The sequence below is a fragment of the Microtus ochrogaster genome, chromosome 1 (genome assembly GCF_000317375.1).
Source record: "Microtus ochrogaster isolate Prairie Vole_2 chromosome 1, MicOch1.0, whole genome shotgun sequence".
Lineage (NCBI taxonomy): Eukaryota > Metazoa > Chordata > Mammalia > Rodentia > Cricetidae > Microtus > Microtus ochrogaster.
In genome coordinates, this window is record NC_022009.1 from 80014180 (window position 1) to 80026214 (window position 12035).

The following is a 12035-nucleotide window of genomic DNA, read 5'->3' on the forward strand; positions in this document are numbered from 1 at the left end:
TCTCTCTCTCTCTCTCTCTCTCTCTCTCTCTCTCTCTCTCTCTCTCTCTCTCTCTCTCTCTCTCCCCTCTTCTGAATGAGTAATTGAGTCTGATATGTGCTGTGCAAACACTGTCGGGTACGAGGCCTGCCCTGGAAAGAGATTGATGGACCATTTACCAGAACTGACCCTCTACCTCCCAGCAGCCATGAGTTGTTGCCGGCAGCTCCCCAGCTCTGGGTAGGACTTCATCCCCACTCCCTGCTCCGTGCTTGGATTCTGTCTGTCTTGAGCTCGCACAGTTCCTGTGTGTGCTGTCACAACTGCTATGAGCTCACATTTTCATCGTTCCCTGTCATCTTCCACCTCGGCTCTTCATCCGGGTCCTTGCACCTCACCGGGAGGGGCGTGGTATAGACTTCCCGTTCAGCCATGTGCACTCCAAAGTCTTTTGTTCTCTTCTCTTTGACTGGTTGTGCGTCTCTGTACTAATTGCCTTCTACTGCAAGAAAACCTTTCTCTGACAAGAGTTGAGAGATTCACTGATTTGTGGAACTGGCAGTAAGTTGTTAGGGGTTGGCCTAATGCTGTGTTCGTTTCACAGAATAGTGCTAGTAGGTTTTTCTTTAGAGTCTATGGCCTATGACCTATCTAGGAACAGGTTCTTGGCCCCAGTAATGTTTTGAAGGGGGCATCAAATCTAGAAAGTGTTTCCTTCCACATCAATGCCGCCATTGTCCCAGTGGACACGTCTTGCCAGGCCAGTTGTTATTGTAGCTCACAGAGTTCACGGCTAAGACTGGTAACTACTTTTCTCCTCCAGTAAGTAGCATTCATTGTACCTTCTAGACCACGGAGGCTAACCATTAGACAGGAAGCTTCTAGGTGAACACCTACTTTATTTCTCTGGTTCTGTAACCCAATTATGTAATGCTTTCAGTTAACATGGTCTTACATTCAAGTTCTGGGGGACGGTTAGAACACTGTTAATAGCTTATAATATGTGGGGGCCTACGGGACACCACTGGCCAACAGCTCCAAAAGAGGTATCTTGTTTCCAGCACTGGTCTATTTATTTGTTAGCCTGTGTTTTCTAGCAGGAGTCATGCTCCCCTGTTGTAGAGGGGAGCATTTAAACTCGTATGTGTGTATGTGTATGCATATGTAGATAGGATCTTTTTAGGAGCTGCTACAGTATTAGGTTTTCATATTGCATCTTCAGAATTCCTTTATTGTTAGTTCTACCTCCCCACCCGCCTTGCTCTGCTCTGCACCCCACACCGTATTTAACCCTTCTGATCCACTTTTCCCCTTGCCGTGCTTAGATCACTGCACATGTGTCTCATCCCTTGCAAGCCCTTCCCTCTATGGTTTCCTCCTAGCTTCCTGACCTTTGTGGCTATTTCATACGAAACACATGTATGCAGAGATTCAAAACCAACATCTACCTGGAGAAAAAGCATGCAACATTTGTCTTTGTGGGTCCGGGTTACTTCTCTCAGGATGACCGTGTACAGTTCCTACTCAGACTCTCTGTGACTCAGGAAGGTAGTTAGAGCATTTATGAGATGGTTCAGGATACATTCTAAAAATACAAAAGAAAAACCAAAATTGTGAAGCCATATTTGTTGATTTAAAATTGTCTAAAAATTTAAATCCTAGTGGAATTTACTCCTTTATTTATTTGTATTGAATTATGAAGCAGAAAACATGTTGATGTTTTTCACCTACGAAGGGTAGTGACGGGTGGTCAGTAGAGATGGAGACAAACATTACTATTAGTTTCGTTCTTGTAACAATAGCTCAGACATGACGATGCACCGTCTGCATGCAGCTAGTGATTCTGAAGAGCTGTGCAGTGACCTCAGAGCAGTGGGTGTGACACCGAGATCTTTTTATTAAGGTGCCATTTTCTTATATGAAAAGCAAAGGATTTTGTTCTGCCTTTTCCTTCCATTCATAGAGATGCTGCATTCTTACCGATAGAGAAATCATAAACCTATCGATAGTTCCGATAAAATGAGCGGACCCTGTCTGGTTTTTAAAGAGGGTTTACCAAAATGCCTGTTTTCAATGTCATTAAGTCTCAGTGCTTACGAAAGCCTGAAGAGTGTGAAGCAGTCTGCAGAGACCCGCCACCCCGCTAGACTGCTTCAGTAATGCAGGTTTCCATGTGGAGATCTTTACAGCATTAGTGGTATTCTTGGTGCTGTTATATATTTCCTCAAAGAAATATGTATTTATATCCAGCTTTATACTTCCTTGCAAAAATAGTAATAACACTTTGAAAATACTTGTGGAAAAGAGTGTCATAAATATGCCGTGTTTTCGAAGGCAGAGACCTGCTTCTCAGAGCGCCCATATCTGCAGGTCAGCTCTGTTTAGTAAAATGCATGCTAAGGATAGCTTTTTAAGTTTCTTTTCTTTCTTCTATTTTTTTTTTAAGTTTGCCTTTCCAGTAAGCTGTTAGGGAGATGTCCTTGGAATGAATAGCTTTTCCTCTAAGTGCATCCAGACGCAGAGCAGAAAGCCCCTTAAATTCCCTTCCAAGAGCCAGCCCATCCTGTTAGTGGCTCCTAGAGAGAGTGGCTCTTACTGCTTTTAGCAGGAACAAGGATTGCAAAAGATTTCAAGAAGTGGAGTCTGTAATGGTTCTTTTTTTTTTTTTGTCACTCCTATGGTTTATGACCCCTTTGTTGCTTTTTTAGGCCTTCAGCTTTCCCCCCACCAACTGGTTCTGTTCCTACCAGTAAATATTTGACAATAACAGCTAAAAATGTTATGCAGTGAGATATTTATATCCAGACCTCCAAAAATTGATTTCCAATTTCTATAGGAATGGAAACAGCCACAAAATGGCAAGTTGGAAGCCAGCTGTAGTCACATGAAGAGCTTCTTCACTCACTGGCTTCTCTTATTCCTATGGCTCTATGGTCACAAAATCCCTGTGCTGCAAACCAGGTGGTCATTGGCTTTTCCCCCTTTTCGGTGCTGGGGGTCAAACCCAGAGACACATACTGCTAGGTACACACTGCAGAACTCACCTGTTGCCCCATTTCACATGTGCCCTTCTATTGCTGAAGAGTTAGAGGCTGAGGACATGTGACTCTCAAGGACCCCAGTAAGTTGTTGCTGAGCTGAGATCTACAGCCAGCTCTCTGGTTTTCCTATGACTTACGTAACCTGTAGATTCCACAGTGTGGTTTTTCTTACACCCTAGGTTTCTCCTCTGCCACCGTCACTTGGACAGCCATTGCCAGCAGAGAGCCAGCCGTGACTCTGCACCCTCCGCCGTCAGCCCCTCTGGTCTCCTCCACAATGAGCTCTCCCGCACAACCAGGTCAGTCCCGGAGCCTCGTGAACGCTTATTGCTTTGTGTTGCTTCAAATCAGGCAATTGAAGCCATCAGGGAACATTTTTTTTTCTTTTAGAGATTGGATAATCATATAATACCTTTTGGATTTTATATTCTATAGTTAATTCTCTAGTAACTAGTCTACCTTCTGAGTAATTCACTTTCATTGTTGTCTAAGCACTGACCATTGAGTTATCTGTTTCTAAATGAATGTTCAGATTAAATTTTCTGCTGTTATCAATATTGAATATGATGCAAGAATTTAATTTTTCTGTTGGCTTTTAAACTATGCTGTGGTAGTCAGTTTCTGTGTGGACTCCACCTCCATCTGTTGAACATGCAGGAAGGATATTTTACTTCCCGCCTTTCGCTGCGGCTCGGCCTGCTTCCTATGTACACATTTAATACTAACCTCAGTGCCTGCTTCCTATGAGACAGTCATATGTGCGGCTCAAGTACTGTGATCAGGGCTGGCAACACCCATTCCGTCAGGAGCAGGGAGTTGCTCCTAGAACAAATATGATCCAAGTTTTGAGAGGATGGAGTAGGTTCAGCTACCACATGTCAGTCACAGATAGCCCGTGAGAGCATTTTCTGCTTTCGTCATTCCCATTTATCTCTGTGTTGTCATGGTGACCTGTGATTACCCCATCCTCTCGGTCAAAGCCAATGTCATACGCTTGCAGAGTTCATCAAAGCGGACCTCTTGCCAATGCTTTCAGCCTCTGGAGTGCACACCTAGACGAACGCCTCTTGGTTCTCACTGTCTGGTCGGCCATGCTCGATGCTCCCCATAGGCTGCTGACGGGGAATTATAGTGAAATCTAGCTTGATTGTGGAGGATGCAGTGTAGGTGCTCCAGGTTTGGATCACGAGTCTGGTTTACAATAGGGATTGTGTCTTCTGGTTGGACAGGTAAGGGGTTACCTAGACCTGGATCCTTGGATAGCCTCCTGGCTCTCAGACTTCCATGTGCAGTGACTTCTCTTGGAGAATTTGTTTAAACAAGTCTTGTACACAAAATTTTTTGCTTAATCCTTCTGAGAGGCGGGCCAAGAATTGGTGATTTTTACAAGTTCCCTTTGGCAAGGATGTTGCATTCAGGCCAAGATTTATAACGGTAGGTCTCAGTTTTTGCCTTCTCTTTTCGCCCTTCACCCCCACAGGGCCTGGTGAAGTGTGTGTTCTGTGAGCTGTGTTGTTCACTGCGGTTACAGAATAGCGTTATTACCATTTCTTCTGGGATAAACTTAAAATAGTATCGTCATTATTTAGGTAGCATTTGGATATATGGGTATTTGTTTCAATTTAACATTTCAAAATTTTATAGCTTAAAAAAAGAGGTGTTTCATTTAGAGCCACCATGGTGAACTATATTCTTCTCATGGTAATATTTGGCAATAAGAGTAAACATACCCTGCCCCACAGAATATTGATCTTATGGATGCTGATTTTATAATATGAAAATGTCCCTAGAGGCTGCTGTTTGATTGCAGAAGTCCTTGCCAGTTATGGTGATGGTTCAATTAGGAGAAGTGAAAAAGCAGCCAATAAAGGAGAAGCCATGAAGGGGGCTCATTTGATCTTAGGGCCTCTAATATTTTCTTGTGTATTCTTTTTAAACATATGTATGGTTCTGCTTGACATCATAAAAAGGTCCCAATTAACTGAAAAGTATTTATGAATAAAATTTGAAAATAGCCTAGGAATTGACTCCTATGGGTGGGTGGAGGTCACTTACATTCATTTCAAATATCATAGTCTAACCAGAGACCTGGAATACACTTTGTATATAAAAGAAAATATTCTGGCACAGCTGCCAAAATGCTCTTATATTTTTTTGTTAGTGTCCCATAGAGCTTTCTGTCACTGGTGAAATAAAAATCAGATTGTTTCAATCAGAAAATGTTTTTCTTACATTTTTCTTTTTAAAAACTCCACACAGAGACTTGAATAGGTCTTATGCAATCATCATCCATTTACATTGTTTTCTTCCATAAACAGTTTCCAGGGCTGTACAAAGACAGAGACATTGACATACTTCATTGCTTCCAAAATTCTTTAATAGTTTTAGATTATTTATTTTCATCTTGAAAACTGGTCCTGTAGTAGCGTGAAATCTTATTTTTCCCGTGCATAGATATTAGTTTCAGAAACATTTTTTATCCATACTCAAATACTATTGATATCAAGGAAAATGATTACTGTCTTGATTATGTATTCAGTCAAACAATAAGTACTGATTTTTGTATGCAACATTTGTTGGTAGTTATTTCAATCTTGCTACCCCAATAATGTTCAAAGTTAGAATTTTGGGGATTCTTTTGGGTGCTGGGGAGTATGGGGGGAAGTCTGTCGAGTGCTGCAGCTGAAGCACCTATTCATCCACACACAGTTAACTGGGGGCCTACTTCTTACTATGTAGTGTGTAATGCAGCAGGGTACAGCCACTAAAACATGTGTTTTGTCTATGGATAAAACCCTCTGAGGGAGAGACAGAAACAGTACAACCCTTGGCCCACTCCAACTTCAAGTTGGCTGTAGTTGGTCAGACCCAATTAGCTTAGGTAGACTGTTTCAGTTGGTGTACCCATCATGGTCTTGACCTCTTTGCTCATATTCTAATTCTTCCTTCTCTTCAACTGGACTTTGGGAGCTCTATCCAGTGCTCTGATGCAGGTCTCTGCCTCTGTTCCCATCAGTTGCTGGATGAAGGTTCTATGGTGATATTTATGATACTCATCAGTCTGACTACAGGGGAAGTCAAGATTGGGCCCCCTCTCCTCTATTGCTTAGTGTCTTAGCTTGGGTCATCCTTGTGGATTCCTGAGAATTTCTCTAGAGCCACGTTTCTTGCTAACCCTACAATGGCTTCTTCAATCAAGATATTTCTTTTTTTGCTCTCATCTCTGTCCTCCCTCCTTCTCTACTATCCCATTTTCTCAAGTTCTCCTCACCCCTTGTAATGGTAAAAATAAAATGGCGCCATTCCTTGAGAGACCTCGGTGGGTCAATTGGCTCCACGAGAAGCCTTGGCAGGTGAGAGAGAGAGATGGATAGGCACACCATGCAGAGTGAGGTTGGATATTTATTTAATGGGTTATGGGAGGGAAGAGGAAAGGGGAGAGGAAGGAAGAAGGGGGATGAGGAGAGAGAGGTAGAGGGGAAAGAGGGGGAGAAGAGAGGAAAAACTACCTCTTCAGGAGAGAGAGCAAAAAAGAAGCTCACAGGCTTGAAGTGGAAGGAAGATCTGCTTGCCTCAGCAGATGGGGGAGAGGGAGGAGATTTTTTCTTAAAGGGGCAGGACAGACCATTACTCTCCTCCCCTTCTACTCTCCCTTCTCCCCCCACCCCCATGCTCCCAATTTTGTCAGGCTCACCTTACTTATTACTTAGCTTCTCTAGGGTCATAAACTGTAGGGTCAATGTCCTTTGTTTATAGCTAGTATCCACTTAGGAGTAAGTACATACCATATTCATGTTTTGGGGTCTGGGTTACCTCACTCAGGATAGTGTTTTCTAATTCTATCCATTTGCATGTAAAATTTAAGATGTCATTGTTTTTTTATGGCTGAGTAGTACTCTAATGTGTAAATGTGCTATATTTTCTTCATTCATTCTTTGGTTGAAAGTTGTTTCCAGGTATTGGCTATTACAAATAATGCTGATATGAACATAATTGAACAATGCCTTTGTAGTATGATTGAGCATCCTTTGGATATATGACCAAGAGTGGTATTGCTGGATCCTGAGATAGGTTGATTCCCAATTTTCTGAGAAAAAGCGCCATACTGATTTCCAAAGTGGTTGTATAAGTTTGCATTCCTACCAGTAATGGATGAGTGTTCCCCTTACTCCAAATTTTCTCCAGCATAAGTTATCAGTGGTGTTTTTGATCTTAGCTATTCTGGAAGGTGTAAGATGTTTCTTTAGAGTTGTTCTGATTTGCATTTCCCTGATGGCTAAGGATGTTGAACATGTCCTTAAGTAAGTCTTAATCATTTGAAATTCTTCTGTTGAGAATTCTCTGATCAGTTTTGTTTGTCATTTTTTAATTGGGTTATTTAGAATTTTGATATCTAATTTCTTGAGTTCTTTATATATTTTGGAGATCAGTTCTTTGATGTGAGGTTGGTGAAGATCTTTTCCCATTTAGTAGGCTGTCTTTTTGTCTTATTGACTGTGTCCTTTGCTTTACGGAAGCTTCTCAGTTTCAAGTGGTCCCACTTATTCATTGTTGCTCTCAGTGTCTGTGCTACTGGTATTATATTTAGGAAGTGGTCTTGTGTGCCCATGTGTTGTAGAGTACTTCCCACTTTCTCTTCTATCAGGTTTAGTGTGGTGAGATTTATATTGAGGTCTTTAATCCATTTGGACTTGAGTTTTGTGCATGGGGATAAATATGAATCTATTTTCATTTTTCTACATCTTGACATCCAGTTATGCCAGCTCCATCTCAATATCTTTTCAACATAGTTCTTGAAATTCTGGCTGTAGCAATAATACAACAAAAGATTAAGGGGATTCAAATTGGAAAGGAAGAAATCAAATTTTCATTGTTTGTAGATGATATGATAGTCTATATATGTGACCTCAAAAACTCTAACAGAGAACCCCTACAGCTGATAAATACCTTCAGTGATATGGCAGGATACAAGATCACCTCAAAAAATCAGTAGCCATCCTGTATACAAATGACAAAGAAGCTGAGAGGGAAATTAGAGAAACATCACTTTTCACAATAGCCACAAATAGCATAAAGTATCTTGGAATAACACTAACCAAAGAAATGAAAGACCTATTTGACAAGAACTTTAAGTCTTTGAAGAAAGAAATTGAAGAAGATGCCAGAAAATGGAAAGATCTCCCATGCTCTTTTTTTTTTTTCTGGTGTCTTTTTTTTCTTTTTTAAATTTATTTATTTATTAAGGATTTCTGCCTCCTCCCCACCACTGCCTCCCATTTCCCTCCCCCTCCCCCTCCCCAGATCAAGTCCCCCTCCTCATTGGCTCGAAGAGCAATCACGGTTCCCTGACCTGTGGGAAGTCCAAGGACCGCCCAAGACCCAAAAAGAGGAACATGGGATGTACTCTCCCATGCTCTTTGATAGGTAGGATCAACATAGTAGAAATGGCAATCCTACCAAAAGCAATCTATAGATTCAATACAATCCCCATCAAAATCCCAACACAATTCTTCACAGACTTTGAAAGAACAATAATCAACTTCATATGGAAAACCAAAAATCCCAGCATAGCCAAAACAATCCTGTACAATAAAGAAACTTCCAGAGGGATCCCTGACATCAAGCTCTATTACAGAGCTACAGTAATGCAAACAGCTTGGTACTGGCGTAAAAACAGAGGTTGACCAATGGAATTAATTGAAGACCCAGCTATTAAGCCACACACCTATGCACACCTGATTTTTGACAAAGAAGCTAAAATTATACAATAAAGAAAAAAGGTAGAATTATTTTAAGAGAAGAATAATTGGGTGCACCAATCCGAAAATGATCTCGGCATCTTTAATTTTGACAAATGTAAGTTTAATGTTGTAAATTTCTCTAAAATGCATACTCTCAAATTTTCCAAGCACAATGTATAATGACACCTTTAGGTTTGTGAAAACCTATGGGCTTTGGAATTTCTCAGTAACTTCTAAAATCACTTTAGCCAAAGCTCTCCCTATGGATCAGCTCATAGAGTTTGCTAGATGACAATATGTCATTCCTGTCATTGTTATGGCAATACTAACAACAACTTTTCTGCCTACAACAAGTAAGAGAACACGCTGATTTATTCCAGCCAAAGTTTCACCAGATCCTGTCTTCTGTGTGTCTTCTCATTCCCTATTCATTTATTCATTGACAAATCTTGGGCAAAAATTAGTTCAGGCATTTCCCTTTGTGTCTCTCTTTTACAGCTGCATTCCCTTATAGAAATGTAAAATAGATTTAACTAATGATCAAAAAGTTCTTTGAAATATAAGTTGTTATGGAAATGCTAAGTAGTATAAACAATTTGAGGGCAATCGTTAATAAAAGCTTCTCTGCAAGCATTTTTAAAGGAAACTAATAAAGGCTTCGTGGTTCAATTAATACGGCACAACAGTGAGTTTTCTAGAAGCATATGGCACCCAGAAGGCCTGCCCCTGTTTTTAAAATTTATGAACTCTTTAATGATTCACCACTTTCGCTCCGGTGCATCACCCTCTGCGGTGCCGTTCAGTCATTAAGCCGGAAGCTGAAACCAGGACAGAGCTGCAAACAAATATCATAATGTCCAAGTGAGTGTTTTTCTCCAGCTTTTCTTCCCATAATGTTACTGTAAAAATGAAAGCTAATGAAATAGTGTTGCAGCACAAATCAAGTAGGTTATGCTTCCCTGGGTGCACACAAAACTTGGCTTTGTAGTCGGATGCAGGTCAGATGTCCTTCTATGAGGTACCAAGGAACTAGAACACCGTCAGGCTCTTAGCCAAACAGTATTCAAAAATATTCCAAGACAGTAAAATAGATTAATCTGTTGACATGCTTTGAGACAAGATTTTGTCCCAGGTTACAGTATTCATGGGATTCACTGCTATAAATTTATTAATTATTTTGAACTATTTTCTTCAAATTAGCTTATAAGTGATTTGTTATTTTGCTACTTTTAAGTTAAAATGTCTTAAACTTAAATTTAAGTTTGAAACTTAAATTTTATTCATTTTTTCAATTCCCAAGAGATGGTCCTTCAGTAGTGAGATACACGCCTTTCTCTAGAATGTCCAGAGAAACTCATGCTTCTTTCTAGAATGACCAGTGAGACACACGGCTTTCTCTAGAATGTCCAGAGACACATACCTTTCTGTAGAATGTGATACATGCCTTTCTCTAAAATGTCCAGTGAGATACATGCCTTTCTGTAGAATGTCCAGAGAGACACACACACCTTTCTATAGAATATCCAGTGAAATGCATGCATTTCTGTAGAATGTCAAGTGAGACACATGCCTTTCTCCAGACTGTTCAAGGAGATACAGCTCTCTCTACACTGTTCGGTGTGAATGTGTTGGTCATTTATTTGTTCTCCATTTTGCGTGTCACAGTTTACATGTGTGGGTAGCTCACAGTTCACATGTGTGGGTAGCTCACAGTTCACATGTGTGGGTAGCTCACAGTTCACACGTGTGGGTAGCTCACGGTTCACACGTGTGGGTAGCTCACGGTTCACACGTGTGGGTAGCTCACGGTTCACACGTGTGGGTAGCTCACGGTTCACATGTGTGGACAGCTCACAGTTTAGACAATACCCACTGTCTGCATTGTTATAACACTGTAAAGAAGCCTTGGACTATGACTCAAACAGAGGGAAAGGTTCTTCCTCTTTCAGATGAAGTCTTGAAATACTTTACTGAGTGGTGGCTGTTCTTTTTGGTTGTTCAAGGCCTTGTGCAGCTCTGGTCTCTTGTTCTTCCTAACATATGGTTTTAAGATACTGTGCACTTTCCTGTGTAGATGAGGGAAGGAACACAGAAGAAGTGGATTGTTTGCCGTAGCAGGCTGTACGCTTCTGTTCACATACCATTGGGTGTAATTTATTTCCTGGAATCCCTAACTACAAAGGAGGGTGAGAAATGAATGGGGTAGCTGTACCCTTCTAAGAAGGGAATGGGTGTGGTAAGGAACCAGCTCGTCTCTCCTAGATTTGTCTTGAACATGTGTGTTGCTTCTGAGTGGGAATAAGGTATTACAAATACATACTATGGTGAGATGACATGTTCTTGATTAAACTAACAACTAAAGAGTTAAGGAAGATTCTTTCAAAGGAGCATGGACATGTTAAAGTCAGGACAAATCACTTATTACATGTTAAATGGTTGCCCATGAGTCATGTTAACTAGATAATGTCTAATGTAGCCAAGAGAAAGTTTAAGTTGTTAGTGGGAACTCTCCAGTAAGTAGACGTTGGGTGTCTGATGTACATTTCTTATGTCTTTGATCCATATATGAATATCCTAGCAGCCAATTTGAAGTTGTAATCACATGTATGTTGAGGAAGAAGAATTTTGAAGTTATTATGCTTGATTTTCCTGTCTGATCTTTATGGCATATTGGAGTCACGTTTTATACACCTTTATAGCTTAGAATACTAGGTTAAAATTCCAGGCCAAATACACAGTGCTCCAAACTTTACGTTGATTTTTTCATGCACGCAATTCTAACGCAGTGCCTGTCTCGGTATTCTCTGAAGCTTCACAAGTTAAACTTAAGTACTAATGCAATATATCCAGCCTTCGTTAGCAGCGTTCTGTGGAGCATTTATGCGATGTTTCCAACCTTCTATATTGCCCAGTGTTCGCCTTCAAGAGACCCAAAACATTCGTCCTGTCTTCTTCCTTTCCATCCCCCACTTTATAACAGACTAGTAATCTTAAGGGAGTACAGAGGGGCTGTAAGGTAGCCCACACTTTTGTTAATAACCCCCAATGCTTTTTTTTGCTGTATATTTAATTTATATACGTAATATATGTGTGTGTTGTATTATGCTATATATATAATTTGTAGTTTGTGTGTGTGAATAAGTGAATAGCAGTCTTTCCCATTTATGGTTTACCATGTCTTCATTTATTATTAGGAAACTAAAATCTCTAATAATAAATTGTTTGTAACATAGTCAACTCGGAGAAAGCACGTTTTCTACTAAGAGCAAAATAC

The 12035-nt window shown here is 40.5% G+C and overlaps 1 protein-coding gene across 6 annotated transcripts in view; it reads left to right on the forward strand.

Annotated features, from left to right (window-relative positions):
• The window catches only part of Hdac9 (histone deacetylase 9), a 674620-nt gene that overhangs the window by 70314 nt on the left and 592271 nt on the right, over positions 1-12035 (forward strand). For all 6 annotated transcript variants that reach the window (XM_026782512.1, XM_026782516.1, XM_026782520.1 and 3 more), the window contains exon 2: positions 3200-3319. In XM_026782512.1, the coding sequence (XP_026638313.1) occupies positions 3298-3319 (22 nt within the window). In that variant the 5' untranslated portion in view covers positions 3200-3297. The remainder of the gene's footprint in view (positions 1-3199; positions 3320-12035) is intronic.